This window comes from Atractosteus spatula, chromosome 13, assembly GCF_055471065.1.
Source record: "Atractosteus spatula isolate fAtrSpa1 chromosome 13, fAtrSpa1.hap1, whole genome shotgun sequence".
Classification (NCBI taxonomy): Eukaryota; Metazoa; Chordata; class Actinopteri; order Semionotiformes; family Lepisosteidae; genus Atractosteus; species Atractosteus spatula.
The window spans coordinates 2,327,513-2,352,890 of NC_142718.1; the positions used below are offsets into that span (position 1 = coordinate 2,327,513).

The 25,378-nt window shown below is 56.1% G+C and overlaps 3 protein-coding genes across 4 annotated transcripts in view; 1 reads left to right on the forward strand and 2 right to left on the reverse strand.

Moving 5' to 3' along the window:
• Positions 1 to 4,343, forward strand: part of sun2 (Sad1 and UNC84 domain containing 2) — a 39,574-nt gene extending 35,231 nt beyond the window's left edge. For both annotated transcript variants that reach the window (XM_088931080.1, XM_088931079.1), the window contains exon 18: positions 95 to 4,343. In XM_088931080.1, the coding sequence (XP_088787206.1) occupies positions 95 to 211 (117 nt within the window). In that variant the 3' untranslated portion in view covers positions 212 to 4,343. The remainder of the gene's footprint in view (positions 1 to 94) is intronic.
• Positions 4,344 to 5,798: 1,455 nt separating this feature from the next.
• tmem150b (transmembrane protein 150B) lies at positions 5,799 to 10,751 on the reverse strand. Its single transcript, XM_088930783.1, has 9 exons — positions 10,711 to 10,751; positions 10,475 to 10,654; positions 10,247 to 10,342; positions 8,438 to 8,524; positions 8,148 to 8,207; positions 7,652 to 7,719; positions 6,871 to 6,998; positions 6,593 to 6,770; positions 5,799 to 6,476 (listed from the first exon to the last, which is right to left on the reverse strand). The coding sequence occupies exons 1-9, from the start codon at positions 10,749 to 10,751 to the stop codon at positions 6,274 to 6,276; spliced, it is 1,041 nt and encodes a 346-aa protein (XP_088786909.1). The 3' UTR covers positions 5,799 to 6,273.
• Positions 10,752 to 11,493: 742 nt separating this feature from the next.
• On the reverse strand, positions 11,494 to 24,550 carry dlgap5 (DLG associated protein 5). Its single transcript, XM_088930784.1, has 20 exons — positions 24,491 to 24,550; positions 22,249 to 22,494; positions 20,766 to 20,977; positions 20,489 to 20,557; positions 19,689 to 19,770; positions 19,376 to 19,468; positions 18,984 to 19,079; positions 18,737 to 18,771; positions 18,028 to 18,332; positions 17,637 to 17,810; positions 17,064 to 17,152; positions 16,204 to 16,364; positions 15,214 to 15,315; positions 14,905 to 15,114; positions 14,721 to 14,814; positions 13,994 to 14,597; positions 13,650 to 13,707; positions 12,834 to 13,041; positions 11,952 to 12,010; positions 11,494 to 11,732 (listed from the first exon to the last, which is right to left on the reverse strand). The coding sequence occupies exons 2-20, from the start codon at positions 22,490 to 22,492 to the stop codon at positions 11,625 to 11,627; spliced, it is 3,003 nt and encodes a 1,000-aa protein (XP_088786910.1). The 5' UTR covers positions 22,493 to 22,494; positions 24,491 to 24,550; the 3' UTR covers positions 11,494 to 11,624.
• Positions 24,551 to 25,378: the final 828 nt, after the last annotated feature.

Consider the following 25,378-nt stretch of genomic DNA (forward strand, 5'->3'; position numbering starts at 1 on the left):
TCTGATCTCCGGGAGGCCTCATCGTGAAGAAATAACCCTCTTTCAGATCTTCTCTGAACTCCCGGCATCTCTCCCGTGTCCTTCTCCACCCTAGGGCCCGGCGCCAGAGGCCTACCCACTGGTGGAGCTGCGCGTCCTGAGCAACTGGGGGCACCCTGAGTACACCTGCGTCTACCGCTTCCGGGTCCACGGAGAGGCCCCCAGCGCGTGAGCCCGCCCCGGGACCCGCAGAGCCTGGGACTGGGGCGTACAGGGGGACAGAGGAGAGGAGAAGCAGGGTTGGGGAGGGGTGGGGGGGTGTTACTGGGCACAGACAAATTGCACTGATACGTTATGAGGATTTGCTTTAAAAAAAAAAAGTTCTATGCATAAATAAAAGTCTTTATGAAGGCAGGATAGGGGGCTGTTCTTTGGTATCACAGAGTAGGACTGATACTATGGTTCTCAATTCCAGGCTTTTGCTGGCTGCGGTGGGTTCAGGTTTGTGGTGTAACTGCGGTAGTTTCAGTTTTAAAATGCCAGGCGGTACGGTGCACTTAACACTTCGGCCGGGGGGGGGAGGGGGTCATCTGAACAGACCTGTGGCAGAGGGTATCGCTCACTGCCAAGCCAGAGTGTGCCCTGCCCCGATCGCTGCTCTGTTTCTCTGATCTGCCCTGTTGAGTATCGTGGCTCTGTTCAGCTCTGCAGGTCGGGTAGCTCTCGTGCCGCACGAAGCAGGCAAACTCATTGAAGTCGGTATCTTACCAAGGGAAAATGTTTTACAAACCTAATGCATTTCATTCCAAAGGCGTTCTATGCAGCGGGACCCCTGATCCTTAAGAATCCTCTTTCCTTAGAGCTGCTGTCGGCACCGTCTGACTTGGAAGAGCTGCAGAGCCCTGCTGCGGTACATTGAGCACCTTTGTTCTCTGTGTGAGAGGACAAACACCAAGCACGAAACGGAGCGAACACAAACCCAGTGGGGTCTGGCACAGCCTGGTGTTTTGGTTCAGGCCCATTAGACAGGGCCTGACGCAGACCCTTGTCTTAGCACAGTGGGACTGTGGGAGCACTGGGGAGGACCGTGTCTCTTGAGTGGGGTGGATGTGTTCATTTGACGATGGCTGGACTCTATATCATTTATGTAGATACCTGTGGACATGTATATATTGCACTTTGATTCTGTTTCCTGTTTTGCTCTTGTGTTCTTTTATGTACATACAACAAAGGGCTTGTAGATAGTTTTTAGGTACTTTAAGCCCTGAAGGAAAGTTTAAAAGTAATGTCTGAATTGTCAGAACGGTCCGTACCTGGGCTGGCTACCCCTGAGTTGTGGAGCCACAGTCCAGCAGGTGTTACAGGCCATCCTTAACATTTTAAAATGAATTCTAAAGCCTGGGAACAGGCCTGTTGACTCTGTTCAGAGACCAGTGGGCATGAATGCCTGACCATGCACTCGACAGGTTTCCTGGGCCACCGGTACCCCCCTCCTGCCCCGCCGAGCACAGAGAGAGTGGAATTGGCCAGAAATACCACGGTGTCCGGCTAACTTAATACGGAGCTGTGTTGTGGCTGCTGTGTTCTCTCACCGACAGCCTAGGTCCTGGCCAGGACTGTTTTTGAACACTTGTTGATGTGTACAGAAATATAGTGTTGGGAGTATTTTTCCAGTATTGAGTCTGAGATTGTAGAAACGGTTTGCGATAAATCGTAAGGGCTCTCTCACGGCTGACGCTGCTTTCAGCTCAGCCCTGTGCAGCTGTTTGTTTTTGTAAGTGTGTACGAGATGTCCAGTGCCGTGCTGCTCTGTCAGGGCCCATCTGAACTGGTAGATAGCAAATTTGTTAGAACCAGTTTTAGATTAGCTTTAGATTTGTACAAAAGTGACAGCAGGCCAGCGATATTTGTTTCTTAATGAAGAGAGAGGATTTTGTTGCCCAGCTCCTTTGACTAGCGAGCACCGTGCCCAAGAGCTTTACAGTGAGTTGCTATGAACAAGCTCTGCCGAAGCACTGGGCTTTGCTAGAAAAGCACAATCCCGTTGTGCAGCTGAGCAGCTCGGCGCATGAAGGGTCGATGCAGAATTCTGCTCCATGCACTTTGGATCTTAAGCGTAAAAATATTGCTGTTACCCGTCTGTGATGCTTGACGCAATCTGCTTGAGGATATACTGTAGGTACTCTATCTGCGTGGGGACTTGAACCCATAGCCCTCTGGCACAGAGTCAAGCGCCATTAGCTCTGTTTCACTCTGCTCCCTGCTTGTGAGCGTTATGGAGAGTTTTGGCAGGGGCTCCTGTACAGTTCTCTTTTAGGGCTCAGAAGCTACACTAGTAATCTTGAGAATTATACTCAAAGAGCCCAGTTAAGGGAAGGACATCCCACTGACCTGCTGCTACACCTGCACTGGGCTGCATGTCGGATGTTGATTATTTCAGGAAATGGAGCAATTGTTTTTCAATTTAGAGCAAAAACGAGTTCTTAACTCCTAATGCCACATACTCTAAATGGTGTTCTATGCTGCCTGCAGAGGCTGTGTTCGTGACCTTCAATACAGGTGTCGGAGATGCTTCTTGTCGGGAGAAGAGGTGTCTCACCGGAGAGTTGCTTAGCGATGAGCAGTGAGAATAATGTTCAGGATCACTGCACAGAATTGCACTTTTGGTGTCGTTCGGCCCTGCCATTTGAAGCTAACTGACGACACGTGCTTTGTCTTGTACGGAACGTGATTTTAACTATTATATCAGTGTTAAAGGTCAGACAGATACCCAGTAGAAAGAGTTTAAATATCAGTGCTTGTACTCAGACTGTTCTCTGTTAATCCAGCTCCTAGTGCTTTCGCACAGTGGTGTGTTCCGCACTGCCGCTCTGGAGGACTTGCGAGTGCAGTCCAGCGTCAGTGTGACGGCCCCTTGCTTGTGTCGATGCTGTCTTTATAACACCCTTGGCAGCAGCTTTGCCCCCCCCCTCTGTTGGGTGCTGTGTGCCCTGGATGGCCGCAGTCCCTGTTACAGTGACCGTCTCTTGCCGAGAGCGCCACACTGCACACTGCGAGCTGCGCTGGCTTCTCTCCTCGCCAGCGTGCTTGGGTTCGGCCGGTGAGACAGACGCATTGGCACACTGGTAGATCCTTCAAGACTGCAATCAGGGCGGCAGTGCTGATGATGCTGGGCCAGAGTAGAACATCATACTTGCGAGGACTGATACACAAACTTCTTTTTTTTACTGTGGACCTATTTAGCTAATACCCAAGCTGAATCTGCTGTACTGGGGTGTAGGGGTTTGCTCCTTCCATTGGACCTAACCAGTATCGTCCTGGGATTAATGGTGGCACATTTACCCCATTTTTATGGTGCCAAACTGCTCAAGTACATTTTGGGGTACTTGAGTCATCCCCACTTCTGGGTGTGCGTTCAGAGATGAGAAAAAGCTCACCAGAGTGAATTATATCTCTTTGCCTTTGGTTACTTCAGGAATCTCCTGACCCAGCGCTGGAGAGTCCCAGTCCCACAGGTTTTATGGAATTAAATTTCCTTAAACAAATTATCCGCCTATTTGCTCAGTAAGTAATGAGTGTTTGCCATTTTTAGAGGCGGCGATGCAGTGACCTATAAGATTAACTGGACTGGGGCTCTTCAGAGCAAGGATCCGAGACACCTGCCTTGAAAACAAATACTTGAGTCGTTTTTGCAGATGTCAACTGCAGAATTTTCACCTCAGGCCAAAACTGTAAGAAATTAAAATTGCACACAATAAAATCCCAGGAGCGAGCTGGAGATGAGGGCTGGAGTTCAAACAGAAGCGCAGTCCCTGTTGTAAGGGAAGAGGGGTTTTGGCACAAGGCTTCCTGTCAGAGCTGTGGACAGAGGGCAGCCTGTGTCTGTCTCAGATTCCTCTCAGGAAGTGCCCCCTGACCTCGTACACCACACTGGACTAGACACACACAGACAGACACACACACCACACTGGACTAGACACAAACAGACAGACACACACACCACACTGGACTAGACACACACAGACAGACACACACACCACACTGGACTAGACACACACAGACAGACGCCACACTGGACTAGACACACACAGACAGACGCCACACTGGACTAGACACACACACACACAGATACACACACCACACTGGACTACACGTAGACAGTATTTCTGGCAAGAGGCTCTTGAATATTTTTGCTGATTATATCGTAGCTTTGAGCAATATATTAAAAACAAGGAACGTTAGGATGAGAATTTTTATTTTTATTATTGTTATCGCTTAAATGAAATGTTAACTTATGCAAAATGGAAGGAAGGTCAACTTTTTATTGCATTTTTTTTTTTAATAAAAAAAAAAACTTAAAGGAACTTGTCCCGTGTGCCTTTTCATGTACAATGGCAGAAAACCCCTGCTGTTACGTGTGTTTCTCTCAATTCTAAAGTAACTAATATTTTCACATCTCAAATGTCAGTGGAACAAGTAAAGGTTTATTCCCTGCTGGAAAAAAAAACGTTTCGGCTGTGGAGCCTTCTTCAGATGTGAACCTTTACTTGTTCCTTTGCAGCCTGACGCAGTGCCCTGCTTGAGCCACTTAAACATCGGTGGTAGATTTGGGCTATTTTTGTTACCAGATACAGGTAATTTATACCCCAAAACAATACCTTAAGAACATCATGGCCTTGTAGTCCGTCTCACAGCCTGCGTGTGTGGCATGTGTTCAGGCAGGGTGCTCTGTGTCCTTCCCGCTGTCTGGCTTTTGGACCAATGAATGGCAGATGGGGGATCTGTCGGATCCCCAGCTCGATCGCAGTTCACCTCCAGCTCAGCCCATCGCGCCTGACCGGTGGCTCAGAAGCTAATCCTCCCCCTTTACTCCCCTCAAGAGGCGGAGGGCTCCCAGGGCCTTGACTACGCCAAGCCTGCCAGGGTTTAGTTTAAACGTTCAGTGTGGCCGATGGAGAAGCTGGACTCTTTTCAGACCCGATTACAGTGAAGGAAACGGCAGTGTGCTCAGCACAGGAGACTTTTTTTCTGTACACAAAGGGTTGTGGGAGTCTGGAACTAGCTACCCAGCCAGGTTCTTGAAGCCAGTACCCTGGGTTATTTAAAAAAAACAAAAACTTGATGAGACTCTCAAACCAGTTTGCGACTAGAAGCTAAACCGGTTGGGGCATACTCTCGCTTGCAACTTTCCTTGTGACATGACAGCATTTCACCACAAGAGGGTGCTCACCGTACCGGAGTGCAGTGTGTCGATTCCTGAACGCTACCTGTATCGGCTGCCTTGCTGCATCGCACCCAGGAGTGGGCCAGTGGAAAGGCATCGACAATCTCCTCGTTTTAACTGTAAAAGTAATTTTGCTGAGGAGTAGTTTCTCAGCAACGGCACTGCTGTCAGCCCTGCTTCAATGTTAACCATGCTGTTGATTTAAGAAGACCTCAGGCTGGATTGTGATGCGCCAGGATACAGCCTGGGGCTTGTTGATCCTGTCCCAGCCTGCTACCATATCTGGCAAAGAGAGGAAGAGAGCGATGCTCTAGACAAGACACACGCACACACGGGGTCCGTGCAGACATGTCCTGGGACTGATACGAAACCTGTGCAAACTCTACCCTGAAGATCCATTTTACATACAAATTCTTATTCTGGGGGCTTATATATATATATTAAAAGGCATTTAATTGTAAGACATGCTGTTGGGTCCAGTACATGCGTTTTGTTTTTAAATGCCTGACTACGTTATCAGAAACAAGATGCTGGTGTATTTGACAGGCGATGCACAGCACCACAGCTCCTCCAAAGCACCTGAGACCAACTGCCCTTCAGCCTGACGCATCTCTTTTAATGGGTGTTCATCATGTCAACATTTCACAGTCTGCACAGCTCCGGGACAGTGAAACCGCCTGGCTGCACGAGCCCGAGGTCTCCAGCTGTCCACTGGGGAGCTTAGGCAAGAAAATACAGCTCAAATACCCAGGAGCAATGTCCCCATCCACCCCCTGTCCCTGCACCTCATCAACTCCTGTTAACGATCTTCACGCTGGCTGCTGTTCGTCGGACTTCATCAAACCGTATCTTGTTGCGCCTGGCGGACGAGGGGAGGAGTCGCGTTTCGGGCTGGGGGTGGGGGGGCGCCCCCTGCTGGCGTCTCTCGGCTGCTCCGCGCCCGTCCGGCGCTGTGCTGTGGAAACTGCGCCCCCCTGTAGGCGTGAGGGAGAACTCACGAGCGCAGGGTTACGACGGAGCCCTGCACCCGAATGTCCGGCGCGTGGAGCGGCTCCACGCCCCCCCCCTCCTCAGGGTGCCCGGACCGGGAGGGCCATCTCCGCGGGCTTGGCGCCGCCCGCTGGCACGGCCCGCTTCTGGACGTGGTACTGGTGGCAGTCGACGTGGCGGAACTCGACGGCGAAGAGTGCGAAGAGCAGGAAGAAGGTCATGGCCGCCGCCCACTCGCACCCGGCCGCCGCGGACCGGTACTGCCGCTTGTGGAGCACGGACACTGGGGGGGTCAGGGGTCAAGGGTCACAAGGGTCACACGCGGCAGGGGTGCAAAACAGGGGGAACCGGAAGCCCACAGACCAGCGAGCGCAGGCGGGCTCTCGGGAGGAAGGATACTGCTGACGATGAGGACGGTGCAGGCGCTGCAGAGGCCGACGCGGGCCAGGCCGATCCAGCGCCCCCCGTGGCGGGGCGCCACCGTGTAGGTGAGGTACACCTGCACCCAGAAGTACGCCAGGCCCACGAAGAACGCCAGGAAGGCCCCGAACAGGTGGGCGCCTATCAGCACGGATTGCTGCCGGAGAGAGAGGCAGGAGGGAGTCACTGGAACACTGGTCCCCACTCTCCCCCCCCCCAACCCCAACCCCGATTTTCCCCTCCCCTGTCCCGGCTACCTGGAAGTTGCCCACGAAGGAGCAGCCCAGCGCGCAGCCGAAGCCCAGCACCAGACTGGCCACGTTGACCCGGGAGCTCTGCCCATAGTCCTTAATCTGCTGGTAGCGGATCAGAACTATCCACACCGCTGCGGAGAGACACAGAGGACATACATCCACAATATATCCACAGGACACTGCACTGAGAGAGAGAGGGGTTCACACAGACACACTGACTGGACACTCCAGTACATTAACACTGCACTGAGAGAGAGAGGGGTTCATACACACACACTGACTGGACACTCCAGTACATGAACACTGCACTGAGAGAGAGAGGGGTTCATACAGACACACTGACTGACTGGACACTCCAGTACATTAACACTGCACTGAGAGAGAGGGGTTCATACAGACACACTGACTGGACACTCCAGTACATTAACACTGCACTGAGAGAGAGAGGGGTTCATACAGACACACTGACTGACTGGACACTCCAGTACATGAACACTGCACTGAGAGAGAGAGGGGTTCATACAGACACACTGACTGGACACTCCAGTACATTAACACTGCACTGAGAGAGAGAGGGGTTCATACAGACACACTGACTGGACACTCCAGTACATGAACACTGCACTGAGAGAGAGGGGGGTTCATACAGACACACTGACTGGACACTCCAGTACATGAACACTGCACTGAGAGAGAGGGGGGTTAATACACACACACACTGACTGTATTAACACTACACTACCTGGAGCTCTACTGTACCTATAAAGAGTGTCCAGAGACTCACCCATGAGAGAGCCCAGGTTGAGCACCTGTGCGAAGATGCAGCTCTGGGGATTGTAGGTGCCACACGTACTGGGAGAGAGGAAGAGGAAGGAGAGGGGAGGGCAGGAAGGTGGAGACGGGGCAAACGATGTGGGCAGAGAGATAAGAAGGAGGGGCAGAGAGAGATCGTTTCAGTGAGTTGTAGTATACTATCGTCAAGCTGCGAATTCAGAGAGCTTTACTAGCATGACCAATGAGCATGACAGTGTTGCCAAACACCAGAAACAATTCTCACAACATCTCCAGTACAAACAGATGACTGAACACGCAGGAATTCTGGGATCAGGTTTGCCATTTTAGGGACGAATGTGGAATGTATCGCTACGTTTCAGTGAGCTGCGATACAGTTCTGCATCTCCAGAGCCCAAAGGGTCCCAGAGTGCCTCACACACAGGACTCGAAACTCTGCTGAAGCCCAGCCCAGCCACACTCCGGGCGCACAGCCAGCGCGGCCTCACCTGATGTAGGGGAACTCATGTGTGAGATTGACAGACCCGTTGGACACCGCCATCCCGAACCTGGGAAAGGCAAGCAGAGGGTCACCAGCCTGCGGGCATCTCTCCGGCAGCAGAGATCAGCTCTGCAGGACCGCCAGAGAGACGCGGCCTGACTTGTCATCCTCTGACAGACCGCGGAGGACAGGGTGGGAGTGGAAACAGCTCGACAGGGGGAGGGAGGAGTACGGGAGGCTGGAGAATGGGGAAGAAGAGAGCAGGGCTCAGGGTTCGAAGGCTGAGGAGAGACTCACTCACACCGCCCAGAATCCCACAGTCCCCAGCATCGCCATGGCGATTGGGAGCAGCGCCCAGGCCCACATCCTGGCCCGATCGGAACCCTGTGGGGGGAAAAAAGAATTGAGACTCCAGACGCAATCCGACTGGCCCATCCAGCGCCGCTGGGGAGGAGCACTTTGACACTCGCACTTTGTTCTCTGCGGAGACGGCCTGTCGGCGTCGGTGCTCGGCACTCAGGAACAGAAAACACAGGGACGATCATCGTTCTGACAGCCCCTCGGGACCCTCGTGGGCGCCGTGTTGTCTGATCTGCGACCCCAGCTCAGCCCCTTTCAACCAGCACCGCAGCTCCCCAAGTCCCAGTCAGGGGAGAGGATGGGAAGACCAACCCACGAGTCAGGCCTCATTTAGAACAGGGAACTCAGAAAGAGCAATAATTCCTGACACTTCTACAGCACCCTTCCGGACACCTCACTCACAGTGCTGGACAGGTCATGGGGATCCCCTCCACCCCCACCAGTGTGTACCCCCACCTGGAGGAGAGCAGAGTGATGAAGCCAGTTCAGAGAGGGGGGATTATTAGGAGGACATCATTGGTAAAGGCCAGGGGGTAATTTGGCCAGGACACTGGGGTTACACCCCTAATATTGAGAATATCGAGGCCTCGATTGCTCGTTGCGCTCAGAGAAGACGCCGCTCAGAATAAACAGTGCCTGTCTTAGGTGCGACTAGGCCAATGTGTCTGTATGCAGCTTGGACTGTGGTGCCATCACCAGACCTGCACTGGCTGTCTCTAATAATCCTTTCTGCCCAGTTTAAAGGCCAGAGGACCTTCTGATGGGAGATCCTGTTGAGCGCAGCCAGTGAAGGATAAAAAGACTTCAGCTAACCAAAGAGCAGGTAACGCAACTGAACACAAGAGCCGCACTATCAGTAGGGCTCCGCCTCCTGAGATAAGGAGTTTCGATGGCTTGCCAATAGTTCCTCATAGCCGCAAGGGCAGGAACACTGGTGTTGAAAGGCCCTGAGACGGCCAGGCTGCGACAGAAGATCCAGTTGCTTCCTGCGCGTCCCTGGCAGACGTCTCCAGAGGTCCAGAACGTCTCTCCCAGTCCGGCTCAAACCCGCCATCACTCAGCTCACTGTCTGCCCGTCACTACAGACGTTTAACTCAAAAGACCGCTCAGATGCGCTCGTCGGCTTGAGCGATGATCTGATGCTGAAAACACACAGAACCTACGACCACCTACGGTCTGCATCACTTATGTTAAAGACCCAGACAAAAACTTGCGTGCAATACCATCCAATTCCTCTTTCAGTAACAGCCATCCTGACATCACAAATTAAATCCGGCAAAACAATTTTAGACCGACCGAGGGGCAGACTGAGAGACCAGAGGGGGAAGGAAGAGAGAGGAGAGATAGACTGAGAGAGAGAGAGGAGACAGACTGAGAGAGAGAAGTGAGGGAGAGAGAGAATGAGAGAGGAACAGAGACAGCGAGTAAAATTCAGTCCTATTGCCTTCATTATCACAACAGCAGATCCAGAAGTTTCACATTTAAGTATATTTCCATAACAGCCAAAGTCCAGTCACAAAACAAATGACTGTTTTCCTAAACGTTTTAGAAGTCTACTATAATCTACACACTCGCTTCTGGAGTACTGGTTTGGCTGAATCTAGCTGCAGGACCAGTGAAACGAGAGAAAAGCTCACCTCTGGTGCTCCGGCAGTGGGATCAGACTGAGTGATATCCAGCCAGACTCTTTCCTAACCCCTCGCTCTCTCATTCACTGAGCGGTAAAGTGCGCCACTCCTCTCTTACCGTACTTCCTGGCCTACAGGCTGTGCCGCGCCTGTCCGGACGGAGTGAAACAAGACGCGAAACTCAACTTCTTTTGGAGGTGCTTGAGCATCGTTTCAGCCTAAAGCTCTGGACCAGCTGGACAACCGTACAGGCCGACACTCCGGAGCGGCTGGACGGAGGGTCTCTCAGTGTTCTTACAGGCCCTTGCTCCAGTCCGCCATCCCCGAATAAACCTATAGATCTCGCCTGCTTTTCTTGAAGGGCCTTCCCGGCGGCTTTGGTCCTGGCCTGCACTGGCGACGGAAACGGGTCTCGTTGGCCGAAGTCCAGCCGCGTGGGGCTTCCGCAACCGCGCGGGTGTCCACGTCAGGCCCTGCGTGGTGTGCTGTGCTGCACCCCGCGTCCTCGTGAAGCAGCTGGACGCACCTTCCGTGGAGAAAAGAGACAAGTGTGCCCCCCACCCCCACCCTCCCACGACATACCGTACCGAGGTGACGACTTGGGTCTCATCTACTCCAGACATTACGGCACAGCAGATGGAGTCTGGACTCGGCCACAATTCTTGCTCCCTGGGTGATTTAGGGCTGTTTGCGCAAGATTCTGCTGATAACATGAACTGCTCTTCACACTGAACCAGTCATTTAGTCATTTATTACTAATGTAATGAAACCTCCAGGGTGGCAGAGGGCAGGTCCAGAGGAGATAAGAGTCGTCTTGTGCACGTGACGCGCTGATGTGAACATCAATTCTACATCATTTTACGACAGACCCTTACTCTCCCATCACCGTACTTGTCCTATAGCTCCTCTTGCAACAGGACTGTTCTACTATACTTGGACTGTAGCCCCTACCAGCGGATAAAAGCGCATTCTTGAAATACTCACGAGGGGTGTGCATCCTGCAGTCCCTGGAGAAAATAAGGAATCTCCACAAAACTGCAGCCTTCTGGAAAGAGCACGCCACACACTGAAGTAAACACAGTCCTTTAATACGGTTATTACAGATGGTCGCCTTCTTTAAAGGGTTACAAAGCAACACGAACGAGGAACGAGCACATGGAAAGAATACCATCAAGCCGGACAGAGGTATCGACGTGGCCTCCAGCCGAAAAATAAATCTCAGTACCCCCCCTCTGTTCGCTTTCCAGATCAGTGCCTCCGTACCAGATGGAACAGGGAAGCCAGCGAACACAGGCTCCGTACGGAGATCCCACACACCTCCAACAGGAAAATCCTATCCGCTGTTCTCCCAAACACCCTCCAGGATGCCTTGACAGGCAGGAACTCACACCACAGCAACAGTGTCTGGGGTTCCTGCCCACTAGGGGGCTTCAAGATTATTTTACCCTGGCAGGGCCTCATCGCAGGAGACAGAGAGGCTGGGGGGCAGCGGGCAACTAATTGCTCGTGGGAGGGGTGAAGGTCATGAGGTCTCGGGCGACCAGCGACTGACGCACGGTTTCTCTGTACATCGGGGTGAAGCACAGCGGATCACTGCTCCTGGGCTGGAGGGGGGCGAGAGGGGTGGGGAAGAGGTTAAGACTCGCGCGCGGCTCACCTTCGGTCTTCAGCGCTACAGCAGAGTGAAGCAAAGCGAGGAACCGGAAAGGGGGGGTGGAGACACTGCAGGAGAGCAAGGGGCCAGCCGGCCGCGCAGAGCTGCGACAGGCAGGGGGAGCCGGAGAGCAAGAGGCGGACTGCAGCGAAGGGCTGGCGGTACTCACCGAGGAGACGGGGGTCACGCTGTGTAACAGCGCGGGGACTGCAGCCAGCAGGCCTGGGGCTGTGGATTGAAGAGAACGCATCAGCACCCTGCGCAGGGGTCCTCAGTGTGTGTGTGTGCGTGTGTGCGTGCGGTACCTATACAGGTGTCCTCAGTGTGTGTGTGTGCAGTACCTGTACAGGGGTCCTCAGTGTGTGTGCGTGCGTGCGTGCGTGCGTGCGTGCGTGCGCTACCTGTACAGGTGTCCTCAGTGTGTGTGTGCGGTACCTGTACAGGTGTCCTCAGTGTGTGTGTGTGCAGTACTTGTACAGGTGTCTTCAGTGTGTGTGTGTGCAGTACTTGTACAGGTGTCTTCAGTGTGTGTGTGTGTGCAGTACTTGTACAGGTGTCTTCAGTGTGTGTGTGTGTGCAGTACTTGTACAGGTGTCCTCAGTGTGTGTGCAGTACCTGTACAGGTGTCCTCAGTGTGTGTGCAGTACCTGTACAGGTGTCCTCAGTGTGCGTGTGCGGTACCTGTACAGGTGTCTTCAGTGTGCGTGTGCGGTACCTGTACAGGTGTCCTCAGTGTGCGTGTGCAGTACCTGTACAGGTGTCCTCAGTGTGTGTGTAGTACCTGTACAGGTGTCTTCAGTGTGCGTGTGCAGTACCTGTACAGGTGTCTTCAGTGTGCGTGTGCAGTACCTGTACAGGTGTCTTCAGTGTGCGTGTGCAGTACCTGTACAGGTGTCCTCAGTGTGTGTGTGCGGTACCTGTACAGGTGTCCTCAGTGTGCGTGTGCGGTACCTGTACAGGTGTCTTCAGTGTGCGTGTGCAGTACCTGTACAGGTGTCCTCAGTGTGCGTGTGCAGTACTTGTACAGGTGTCCTCAGTGTGTGTGTAGTACCTGTACAGGTGTCCTCGGTCTGGGCATCTGTCTGCTCTTCTGACTCCCTCTCCCCAACTAGCTGGGACGGCACAGGACTGTCCATCTCCACATCCATCGGCAGCAGTAAGGCCGGGGATGACACTTCCATGGCAACAGTTTCTCGTGGTGACATGCTGCATCGCGCTGTGGGCTGTAGGTACCGCTCAAAATCCAGACCCGACAGAGCCTGCGCAAACACCATCGTTACACACAGTGTAAGAGATAGTGTCCTGCACACATGGCTGCGAGCAAAAAGCATAACTAGTGGAACTACAGTGAAGACTCTGTAAGCCCAGATAGCTGTGGATCTGTGGAAAGCAAACTCAGCCCAAATCATTTGTAGCTTCATATTAAAATATTCCACTGGTTGATCAGTGGAATCCTGATAAGAAACTCAGGCTAGCTCATCCAATGAACACTCCCATCACTGTCAGATCCAGATGATGGAGACTCAGTGTAGTTCTCATCTTGGTTTCCTGTGAGACACAGCCCCAGTACTGCACTGTCAGACCACGAGGCTCAGGACAGACAGCCTGACCTCTCCCGTGAGACACAGCCCCAGTACTGCACTGTCAGACCACGAGGCTCAGGACAGACAGCCTGACCTCTCCTGTGAGACAGCCCCAGTACTGCACTGTCAGACCACGAGGCTCAGGACAGACAGCCTGACCTCTCCCGTGAGACACAGCCCCAGTACTGCACTGTCAGACCACGAGGCTCAGGACAGACAGCCTGACCTCTCCTGTGAGACACAGCCCCAGTAATGCCCTGTCAGACCTCTCGCTCAACACTCACCTCGCACTGCAGGCTGCTGGGGGAGTCAGGTAACAGGGCGCTGGCTGGATCTCTGAGACTGCGGATGAAAGGAGAGAGAGAACAGCGAAGACGCCAGTCAGGAGTGACCGAAGAAAAGCAGAGAGCAGGAAGAGGACAGGAGAGGGAGCAGAAAGAGAGAGGGAATGCGACAGGGGTTTGGACACTGAGGCAGGGACAGGGGTTCGGACACTGGGGGCCGAGGCAGGGCCAGGGGTTTGGACACTGAGGCAGGGACAGCGACTGCAGGGCGATGAGGAAGCCCACGGAGGCAGAAAGGGAGAGCAGCAGCGAGACACGGAGGGCGGGCGGGAGCGGAGCGTTACCTGTCTGTCCTGTCCCCCAGGAGCAGCGGGGCAGGGCTGGCCGCAGGAGCCTCCCCAGCAGGGGGCGGGGCGGCGAGCAGGCAGGGCGGGGAAGGGGGCCCGGGCCGGTCCACCGCGACGGGGGCGCCCCGGCAGCTGGGCTCCCCGAGACCGGGGGGCGCGGGGGCAGGGGAGAGCGTGAAGCTCAGATCGTTGGCGTCCGCGGGAAGGGCACCCCCCCGTCGTGCCAAAGCCCCGGCGCCCCCGGAGGCGGGCAGAGGGAGAGCCGGCGCGCGCCCCAGACCGGGGGGGAGGCAGGGCTCGGGGACATCGGGTCTCTGGGGGTCCTGGACGTCTGCAGGCCCAGGACAGAGGGAGGGAGCCGGGGCAGGGCTGGCTTCCTGTCCGCCCACGGCGGCCGCCGCCGCCGCCGCCGCCTCCAGGGAAGCGGGCTGCTCCTCAGGGAGGGGGCGAGGGGGGCCGGCCGGCTCACCGGCGTCAGCGCTCGGGGCGGGGCTGGCAGAGGGAGGGGCCGCCGGCGTGCGGAAGAGGGAGCGCCGAGAGGGCGTGGCGGCGGGCGAGCTCTCCGCGGCGGCGCCGTGCCGCGAGGACTTCCTCGCCGAGCCTGTCCGGAGGCGGAGGGAAGGAGAGAGAGAGAAGAGATTCCAGTTTTCTTCTGATCCCTCCTCCGGTCCCAAAGTTCACTTCCATGAGCGCCTGTGAGGGAACGCCGAGCCCCCCCCCCCACCCCCGAACCCCAGGACACGGCCAAGGGGAGGGACGAGCCCGAGGAAGACAAACACCCCCCCGGATACACCCCGCTGTCTGAACCTTGGGGGATTCTGGGGCGGAAAGGAGGACGCAGCACAAACACAGTGGCGACGGGAGAAAACGCACAGGGATGGCCCCCCCTGCCCCCCCCCGGCTCTCACCGTGCAGCTTGGCCGGGCTCTCCACCCGGAAGAAGCCGGCGTCGAACACCACGGTGGGGGCGTCGGGGGGGCGGCGTCCGGCTGGGCCCCTCCGGCCGGCGCGTTCTTCCTGGCCCGCATCGCCGCCTTCGCCGCCGCCAGCCGGCTCTTCGCCGCCGCCGCCGCGCCGGGCGGGCCCTGAGGGTTCGAGGGGGCGGCCGCGGCAGGCTTCTGGAGGGAGCAGCAGAGACAGGAGGAGCGAGAGCTGCAGGGCGCGCAGCAGTGAGCACAGCAAGGGAGGCGCGGCGGCGGAGGACGGGGCTGCCTTACTCTGGCCATCTTCTTCGCTCGGGGCTTCGGCTTCTGCACCTGCTGCCAGCTGTTCTGTTCCAGCTCTGTCAGAGTGCTGAACTTCTTACTGACATCCTCCACCTGAGAGAGAGAGGGGTTCATACACACACACTGACTGGACACTCCAGTACATTAACACTGCACTGAGAGAGAGGGGTTAATACAGACACACTGACTGGACACTCCAGTACATGAACACTGCACTGAGAGAGAGAGGGGTTCACACAGACACACTGACTGGACACTCCAGTACATTAACACTGCACTGAGAGAGAGGGGTTAATACAGACACACTGACTGGACACTCCAGTACATGAACACTGCACTGAGAGAGAGAGGGGTTCACACAGACACACTGACTGGACACTCCAGTACATTAACACTGCACTGAGAGAGAGAGAGGGGTTCATACAGACACACTGACTGGACACTCCAGTACATTAACACTGCACTGAGAGAGAGAGGGGTTCATACAGACACACTGACTGGACACTCCAGTACATGAACACTGCACTGAGAGAGAGAGGGGTCATACAGACACACTGACTGGACACTCCAGTACATGAACACTGCACTGAGAGAGAGAGGGGTTCATACAGACACACTGACTGGACACTCCAGTACATTAACACTGCACTGAGAGAGAGAGGGGTCATACAGACACACTGACTGGACACTCCAGTACATGAACACTGCACTGAGAGAGAGAGGGGTTCATACAGACACACTGACTGGACACTCCAGTACATGAACACTGCACTGAGAGAGAGAGGGGTCATACAGACACACTGACTGGACACTCCAGTACATTAACACTGCACTGAGAGAGAGAGGGGTTCATACAGACACACTGACTGGACACTCCAGTACATGAACACTGCACTGAGAGAGAGAGGGGTCATACAGACACACTGACTGGACACTCCAGTACATTAACACTGCACTGAGAGAGAGAGGGGTTGTCCTGACCTGGAAGTAGACCATGTCCCAGAAGCCCTCCAGGTCGGTGCAGGTGGTCTCCTTCTCCCCGCGGCCGAACTCGCAGTCGTCCACCAGCCCCACGAACTGCTGGAAGCGCTCGGCCATCAGCAGGTGGGCCTGGCCCACGGTGGTCCGGATCAGGTCCTGCACTGGAGGGGGGGGGGAGAGAGAGAGAGACGATCAGCACTACGGGCAGGCGGGACACTGTGGGAAACCGAGGAACAGGGATACATGGGAAATTAGAGCCCTGAAGCATTTGCGCCACAGCGGGTGATCACGTTTGCACAAGTCTGTTCAGGCCTGCGCACACGAGCCCCAGTGCCTGCTGGGGGTTCCCTCGTTTATCTTGTAGAAACCAAGAGATTCGAGCCTGAAGCGTCCGTTCGTCAAGCCAAGCTTAATTGTACGCATACAAGGAACAACACATTGAGGCTTATTGCTGTATTGCTCAGAGTGGATGTGGCTCTAACACAGTGTATATATATACTTTTCTCTACACCCTACCCTCCCGTCTTTGACCTAGCTTTCCCAAGAAACTCCAGGACTCACAAAGCACTTAAAACATTCCTTCCTTGTCAGGGAGTTTAGAACAGAAGATGGGAGTTCGGTACAGGGAGGGAGACGCATCTGTGCTACAGCAAGCGTGAAGGTGAGAGTTTAGCATGTGAATTCAGCAGGAGTTCACAGCTCCTACCACTATATGGGTACAGAGTAACACACAGATCCTGCCAGCAGGCTCCGCCAATCTCGCTGCCGTGCAGCTGGCGACAGGCCGCACGCGTGTGCAGGTCACGGACGAGCCCCGTACGACGGCTGCTTTCGACCGCCCCCCCCCGGCCGAGACTCACTCTCCTCCGGGACGCCGGGGTCCTCTGTCCGCCCGCCCCACTGCTCACAGAGCTCCGCCAGCCTGTCCGCCTCGCTCCGCATCGCCGCCCTGGGGGACAGACAGGCACGCGCCGTCAGGCTTCCCCCCCCCCCCCCACCAGCAAATAACGGGGTCGTCTGGTTTTCGACAACACGCAAAACTTACTGTTCGGGAGGGGGAGGGGGAGGGGGAGTGCACCTCCCACACCTGCTACACTGAGGGATGTCTGTTCTATTATACGTGTTAAATCACCATGAGATGTTTCTGCAGCAGTGACTCTCGATCATCCTGCGAGGAGCTCACTGATCCAAGGATCTGATCCAGCCGGTCAGTGAAGGGCCGCAGGGAAGCTGCTCCACAGACACTTACAAGACGCATCTTTCTCAGGGACTGGTTTCCCGGGGGGGGGTTAAGAAGGGGCTCCTTGTGTGAATCTGGGTGTGCCGACCCTCGGGAACGAGAAGGTGAAACGTGCTCTGTACTCTGGGATCTGCCGGGCCCCACAGCCCAGGGAACGGGACCAGACCCGGCCCGCTCGGTCTCCAGCTCGCACCTGAAGTAGGGGACATCGTGCTGGGGCGCAGGCTGGACGAGGGGGTCCAGGGGTTCCGGGGCGCACGCGGTGGCCCCGGAGGGGGCGGTCAGCTGCTCGCCGGCGGGGGCCGCGCTGGGGATGGCCGGACTGGGGGAGGCGGGGGCCGTCAGCAACATCGGGGTCAGACCGTTGCTGCAGGGAGACAGAACCGGGAGGAGGAAACGCACGTCAGGGGGGGTCAAACGAGACGCGAGCTTCCCGCACGGGACAGGAACTGGACTGTAATCCTCAGAGATAATAAAAATAATAAAAATAATAATAATAATAATAATAATAATAATTCCTTTCTAGAGCTGCACAGCGACAAGGAGAGAAAGAGAGAGGGAGAGGACGAGGGCGCGCCTCAGACCTGGCGGGGTGTATCCGGGGGCTCCAGTGGTAGGTGGGCGTGAGGAAGGCGTCGGCGCTGCGGGGCGTCATGGGGTTCAGCGAGAAGGTGCCCAGGCCCTGGGGGGGCTGGAACACGAAGTCCTGGGGGGCGAAGGAAGGCGGGGGCGTCTTCACACTCTCCGCCTGGCCGGTGGCCGCGTCCGTGGCCGAGGAGGGCGGGGTCCCCGCTGGCGCCCCACTGTCCGTCTCCCCCTCCGCTGATCCCAGGCTGGGGGGGTCCTGGCTTCTCCCCTGACGTTTCCCCCCAGGCAGCTCGCCGGGCTTCTGCGGACAACGAGAGCGAGTGGGGCAGCTGACCGACTCCGGCCTGGGGTCACGAGGGAACCTGACACAGCGACCCCTGCTGGGGCCACCGCAGGAATGACCACCCTTAAACCCCCATTCGTGGCTTTAACACAGGGGGAACAGGACTGGGCCCAGACTACAAAACCCTCTGCGACACGCCTGCAACCCGGAGCACTGTGGGAAATACACCCTGAGCGCGGCTCCTGCAGTGTTCTCCGGGAGGTGGCCATTTTTGTTACAATTCAGCTCATCGCAAACCTTCACTGACCTGCGCTGCGACTCGAGACTCAAACGCCCAACCCCACACAACACACAACCCCAGCCCCGGGATAGAGCCCAAGGAAGACGCCGGCGTCTCCGTCTCACGTGCCCCTCACACTTACCTTCTCCTCCTCGGCCTCCTTCGGCCGCTCCTTCCCTGGGAGAAAAGAAAAAATAAATAAAGAAAAAAAATACAGAAATGAAGGGAAAAACGCGAGGTGAAGCGCACAGGAATGGCGCAAAACACAGCGACGAGATTGATCCCCTGAAACGTGGATTCTAAGCCACATCACAACAGCTTCAGAGAGAGAGCTCTGACACGGACAGAGAGAAGGGTGTGTGTGTGTGTGTGCGCGCACGCGTAGTTACCGGGGGCACCCCTGGCCCTGCCTGCAGGGGGCGCTGTCTGCATCCTGCTGGCAGCTCTGGTTTGCGGTGCTCGGCTAGAGCTGCCTGCTGGCTCTGCTGATCAACGAGAGAGAGAGAGAGAGAGAGAGAGAGACTTGGTGATAAAGAGACAAGCGCATGAGAGCACAACGGTGGTGGAAGGACAAGCCAGAACCAAGGGGAAGACGAACACAGAGACCCGTAATTTTAACCTGTAAGGACCTGTAATTATTCAGCTGTCAATAACTTACGTACAGCCCCTGAGTGCTCAATATATTCCACTGCATGTATAACCTCAGCACTTGTATTGTATTGTGTGCTTTATCGTGGGGGAAGACTTTAGCCAAAAAGAAAAACAAAAGCAGAAGACTCACCTGGCGCTGCTCTGGCCCGGCCTGCGGGGGGCGCTGCCTGGGCTCTGCTGGCAGCGCGGGTCTGCGGACCCCTGCTGGAGACGGCTGCCTGCTCTGCTGGCCGACACGGGAGAGAACGAGGGAGGATGAAGGGGAAGAGCAAGACAGAACGAACCTGTCCGGAGCTCGACTGACCGTGCCGCGGTCTGCGTTTTAATGACCCCAGTTTTTCCCTTAACTCACCCTCACTGGTGCAGCCGCGCCCCTCCCGGGCGAACCCCCAAACCCCTCATCTGCCGCGGTTCGAGCAGACTAGACAACCCCAGAACCTCACCTTTTCGGGGCACTGTGGCTGAGGTGGAGGGGTCCCCCCGTGTCTGAGGCGGATTCGCCCCAGCCGCCTGTCTGGACTGAGCCTGGAGACACAAGAGTGAGTTCACGAGCTCAGTGTGTGTACTCCTAGTGTTCAGGTCAGTGTGCCTCACAGTGTGTGTACTCCTAGTGTTCAGGTCAGTGTGCCTCACAGTGTGTATCAGTGTGTGTACTCCTAGTGTTCAGGTCAGTGTGCCTCACAGTGTGTATCAGTGTGTGTACTCCTAGTGTTCAGGTCAGTGTGCCTCACAGTGTGTAGTCCCAGTGTTCAGGTCAGTGTGCCCCACAGTGTGTGTAGTCCCAGTGTTCAGGTCAGTGTCCCTCCCAGTGTTCAGGTCAGTGTGCCCCACACTGTGTGTAGTCCCCATGTTCAGGTCAGTGTGCCTCCCAGTGTGTGTAGTCCCAGTGTTCAGGTCAGCGTGCCTCACAGTGTGTGTAGTCCCAGTGTTCAGGTCAGTGTCCCTCCCAGTGTTCAGGTCAGTGTGCCTCACGGTGTGTGTAGTCCCAGTGTTCAGGTCAGCATGCCTCACAGTGTGTGTAGTCCCAGTGTTCAGGTCAGCGTGCCTCACGGTGTGTGTAGTCCCAGTGTTCAGGTCAGCGTGCCTCACGGTGTGTGTAGTCCCAGTGTTCAGGTCAGCGTGCCTCACGGTGTGTGTAGTCCCAGTGTTCAGGTCAGCGTGCCTCCCAGTGTGTGTAGTCCCAGTGTTCAGGTCAGTGTCCCTCGCGGTGTTCAGGTCAGCTGGACCTGCCCTCTGCGCTCACCTGGCCAGCATCCTGCTGCTGCCGCATGGAGCGCGTCACTCGAGTGGGGGCCGCTGGGGCCGCGGGCGCCTGGGGACACAGAGGAGGACGTCACCGAGGCCCACACCCCCGCTGGCCAGCCCACACCTGGAGGATCGCGCGGCTTGTGCCACACCACAGGGTCCCTCCAGGTGATCGGGCAGCGGGCTGGCCAGCTCTCAAAGGCATCAGCTGACTGCCTGGCTTCAAGTGCACCCCAACACGCGCCCCCGCAGGCCGCAGGGCCCTTCGGACTGACCTTGCTCCGGGCCGCGGGCTGGGCGGAGGCTCGGGACAGGTACCCGGCCGGGTCGGGCTTGTACAGCCCCACCTTGAACACCCCCTTCCGCTCTTTCTCCCGCCTCTCCTTCTCCTTCTGCAGCAGCTTGGCCTCCCTGTAGCGCTCCAGCATCTTCTTCCGCTCCTCCACGGCGCTGCTGCTGCTGCTGCTGCTGCTGCTGCTCGCGCCCTCTGAGAGCCAGGCCAGGGCGTGAGAACAGCCGTCACACAGGAGCCGAGAGAGAGACGGGCACAGGGGGCGAGAGGGACAGAGAGAGAGACGGGCACAGGGGGCGAGAGGGACAGAGAGAGAGAGACGGGCACAGGGGGCGAGAGGGACAGAGAGAGAGACGGGCACAGGGGGCGAGAGGGACAGAGAGAGAGAGACCGAGAGAGAGACCGAGAGAGACGGGTACAGAGGGGACAGAGAGAGAGACGGGCACAGGGGGCGAGAGGGACAGAGAGAGAGACGGGTACAGAGGGGACAGAGAGAGAGACGGGCACAGGGGGCGAGAGGGACAGAGAGAGAGACGGGCACAGGGGGCGAGAGGGACAGAGAGAGAGAGACCGAGAGAGACGGGCACAGAGGGGACAGAGAGAAAGAGACCGAGAGAGACGGGTACAGAGGGGACAGAGAGAGAGACGGGCACAGAGGGCGAGAGGGACAGAAACTGGAACTGGAACAAACTGGAATGCTACAGAACCCTAAATAGACAGCACACACTAGCTGAATATTTGACCAACATAGCAGCAAAAAGAAACAGACCCTGATGATGTATGGGCTCAGTGACCACAGCCTGGCCAGAGAAACTGGGCGACAGGCTGACCTGGCTGCCCAGAGAGGACAGGCTCGGTGACCACAGCCTGGCCAGAGAAACTGGGCGACAGGCTGACCTGGCTGCCCAGAGAGGACAGGCTCAGTGACCACAGCCTGGCCAGAGAAACTGGGCGACAGGCTGACCTGGCTGCCCAGAGAGGACAGGCTCAGTGACCACAGCCTGGCCAGAGAAACTGGGCGACAGGCTGACCTGGCTGCCCAGAGAGGACAGGCTGTGCTCCTACTGCCAGCGGGGAGAAACAGAGACAGAGGTGCACTTCCTACTGCACTGTGACAGATACTCTGGGATTAGAGAAACATTCTTCCCCAAATTTACACAGCTAATCCCAGAATCCTCACACCTGTCAGAATCACAACAACTCCCAATCCTACTGGGAGATGGAGGAGGGAACTGGCAGCCCAGTATGTGATCTCCTGTCCCAGCCTGGGGAACAGTGAGCCCGTCTCCCAGTAACGCTCCATATGTTTGTATGTAAATATCTTGTGATTGTGTCTTCACTGGAAATGTCTGTATAATTTTTCATGTTAACTGTATTAGTTTTGCTGTGGCAACACCGATGTTACTCATGGGCCGTGCCAATCAAGCCCCTGGGATCGGACCGACAGACGTTCACGCGTGACTCACTGCCCTGCTGTGGCTGCAGCGGCGCCTGGGCGAGGCCCTCCGAGCCGTCCAGCAGCGAGAGCTCCTTCTCGGACAGCGGCCCCAGGCCCGGCTCCAGGCCGCGGTTCCGGCTGAAGGCCCGCTCCCGGTTCTCCTTCTGGGACTGTGAGCGGCGCCGCGCCATCTTCACCCGCAGCAGAGACGCGCTGGAGTCGCGCCGGTACAGCCGGGCGAAGCGAGACGATTCCCCCGTGTCCCCGTCCATGGCTGCAGGGAACCGGAGGCAACATCAGACCAGCCCGCGGAACACCGGGGCCACGCCTCCGGCACTCTGTCCCCCTTCCATTTCTCACCGCTCCTCCCAATTCAGGGGCGCCCACCCCGGCAAGCAACACATCGTAGGGGCCGCACCTCCCCTTAGCTACGCGCCCCCAAGGCAGGCCGGGGGCAGCGGCCGAGGGGCCGGACCTGAGACCAGCCTGGCAGTGTCAATAGCGGAGAGGGCTCATGCGGAGCCACTGTAAATAGCTGTCAGTGTCTGCTGCGCTGTCCTTGTGACCCACCGTGAACTGAAGTACCCCTCCCTCCTTCATCTTTACCGTGTGTGTGTGTGTGCGCGTGTGCTACCTGTACAGGTGTTCTCAGTGTGTGTGCGTGCGCGTGTGCTACCTGTACAGGTGTTCTCAGTGTGTGTGCGTGCGCGTGTGCTACCTGTACAGGTGTTCTCAGTGTGTGTGTGTGCGTGCTACCTGTACAGGTGTTCTCAGTGTGTGTGTGTGTGTGTGTGTGTGTGTGTGTGTGTGTGTAACCCCTTTGAGGAACTCCCCAGGGTGGAGGGTAAATGAATGTGTTGCCAGCACATCAGAGGTGTGCGAACTTCACTCCGTGCGAATCCCCCAGTCATCACAATATTTCTAGTTCCTGTTATTATTTATTACACTTGTGATGTGCTGTTTACAGGGTCGTCTGCTGTACAGGGTGTGTCCCGAGAGATCAGCGTGAATGAGAACTCCAGTGTACGTGTACATTTGGCAACAACCTCCTCTGCTCTCTACTCTACAGGCGCAAGGCAGGGTACACCCTGGACGGGACGCCAGTCCATCACAGGGCACGCACAGACACACACGCTCGGCCAGTTTTCTCAGAAACCAATCAACCCACCAGCTCATTGGACACCGCACGACCCGTGTCTAAAATTACAGACATCACCACCACCGAAAACAGCATGCAGCCCCCCCGCACGACGTACCGCTACTGCAGCTTCACAGTGAGTCTTACTGTCACAATAATCAACTATTTTATACAGCGCCTTCAAAAGTGGCTCCTCAGCTGCTCCAGGGGCGCTGTATAAATGCCTGACCCTGCGCTCTGACCCCCAGCTTCTCTCTCCCTGTCTGTGTGTCTCATGGAGAGCAAGCTGGGGTCTGCGCAAAGACACATTCCTCATGCAAGCAATTGTATCTGGCCGATAAAGTGAAAGAAATGACAACGAGGAGAGCGGGCAGCAGGATGAACACAATCACATCAAGAATGGGGCAGGAAAGCAAGCGGGCAGGCACAAGACCCGGTTCGATAAAGCAGACGGTTCTGAGGCTGGGTTTGAAAGAGCTCGGGGAAAGGCGACTCTCTGATCTCCCTGGGGGACGGATCCGCACAGCTCTGGGGCGCAGCAGCAGGAGAAGCCCCGTCACCCCTAGAGGGCAGGCGGGCTTGGGGGATCAGAGACGGGGGACCAGGACCAGGCCCACAGCAGGCGCGACGCAAAACGTAAACCCTAACCCGGGACCAAAAACCCACAGGACACACGGGGCAGAAACGCTGTGAGCGCACAGCAAGCTCGATTAAAAAAATAAAAATACTGCCGAGGCCAATAATAAAAACAGGAATTCTACACTGCGCGACAACACTGACTGTACTTGCGCTACTGTATTGTGTATTATTGTTTTAGCTTTCCAGCCGCGGAGACGCGTAATCGTTATCCCTCACTCGACGAAAATCGGTCCTCCACTCAACCGAGGACTTGCAACGTTATTGATAAACTCGCCTACAGGAAAGCGCCGCCCTCATCGTGAAAACTACAGGGGACGGCCGTCACTAGAAGCTGTATTTCTGCAGGGAATATCGGAATTGTGTCACTGAGAGGGTCGGAAAGGGATTTCGACCTGTCCCCGGTTGCGGTTCCCCTCCAAATGTTCATCCTAAAGACCCCCCCCCCCATTAAAATGTCCGAGAGATTCATTCGTTATTTTTTTTTGTAACCTACCCGATATATTTACGAAGACCGCCAACCGCTGCCTTCCCGTCTAACAACTTCTCTCAAGACAACATGGCGGGCAAAGTTTTTGAAACATCTGCCGCGTCCCTGATTGGCCGCCGGGGGGGGAGGGAGGGGGAGGGGGCGCCTCCTCATTGGCTGACGAGTTAAAAAAAAAACCCTGGAAAGGCCGCGACGTCATTGGCGCCCCTACCGTAAAGCTCCCAGTCCGAGCGCAGCCGCTTTTACTCCCCCCCGCGCTCTGAATCAGATAACCGTCCTCTTTTTAATAAAATAAAAATACTACAATAAAACCCCACGGTCCAAAGCCGTTTGTATTCAACTTTCCGGGGCAGCCGAAGGGTTTCTTGTATTCTGTTTTGTCGCGGCAGCGTTTGGTGTATTTCATCAATATCTGTGGGTGCGGTATTAGAGCCACTACAGCCATCGGGTCCTGGGTCCGACTCGGGCGTGCTTGCTCGTCTTGGGGTTCCACGTCTCCCCCATTGGATCTGGGGGGGTTCGCTGGACAGCCTGCAACAACCCTGCCGCTGTTCAGAATCGAACCTGAAGGTCTCGGTGAGGCACGGTGGCGCAGTGCTGGGGCCCTGGGTTCAATTCCGTGGTGCTGTCTGTGTGGAGTTTGCATGTTCTCCCCTGGTTTGTGTGGGTTTCCTCTGGCAGTCCAGAGACATGCTGGTGGGTTAAATGGCTTCTGGGAAACTCAGCCCTGGTGCGAGAGTGTGTGTGTATGTGCGCCCTGTGACAGACTGGCGTCCCATCCAGGGTGTACCCCGCCTCGTGCCCATTGCTTGCCAGGACAGACTCCAGCGCCCCCGTCCCTCCGTGTTGGATTAATACCGGCGTGGAGGAGGAGGAGGATGCGCACAGAGAGGC

What these genes read in the sequence shown, in the direction of transcription:
- tmem150b (XM_088930783.1), bottom strand. Translation starts at nt 10,751, where the DNA reads ATGTCTGGAGTAGATGAGACCCAAGTCGTCACCTCGGTACG. An exon ending in TGGGATTCTGGGCGGTGTGA is followed by an intron (nt 8,208 to 8,437) that starts GTGAGTCTCTCC and finishes TGCCTTTCCCAG; the next exon opens with GTTCGGGATGGCGGTGTCCA. An exon ending in CATGAGTTCCCCTACATCAG is followed by an intron (nt 7,720 to 8,147) that starts GTGAGGCCGCGC and finishes CCTCTCTCCCAG; the next exon opens with TACGTGTGGCACCTACAATC.
- dlgap5 (XM_088930784.1), bottom strand. Translation starts at nt 22,492, where the DNA reads ATGGACGGGGACACGGGGGAATCGTCTCGCTTCGCCCGGCTGTACCGG. An exon ending in GCTGCAGCCACAGCAGGGCA is followed by an intron (nt 20,978 to 22,248) that starts GTGAGTCACGCG and finishes CCTGGCTCTCAG; the next exon opens with AGGGCGCGAGCAGCAGCAGC. An exon ending in CCCCGGCGTCCCGGAGGAGA is followed by an intron (nt 16,365 to 17,063) that starts GTGAGTCTCGGC and finishes CCCCCCCTCCAG; the next exon opens with TGCAGGACCTGATCCGGACC.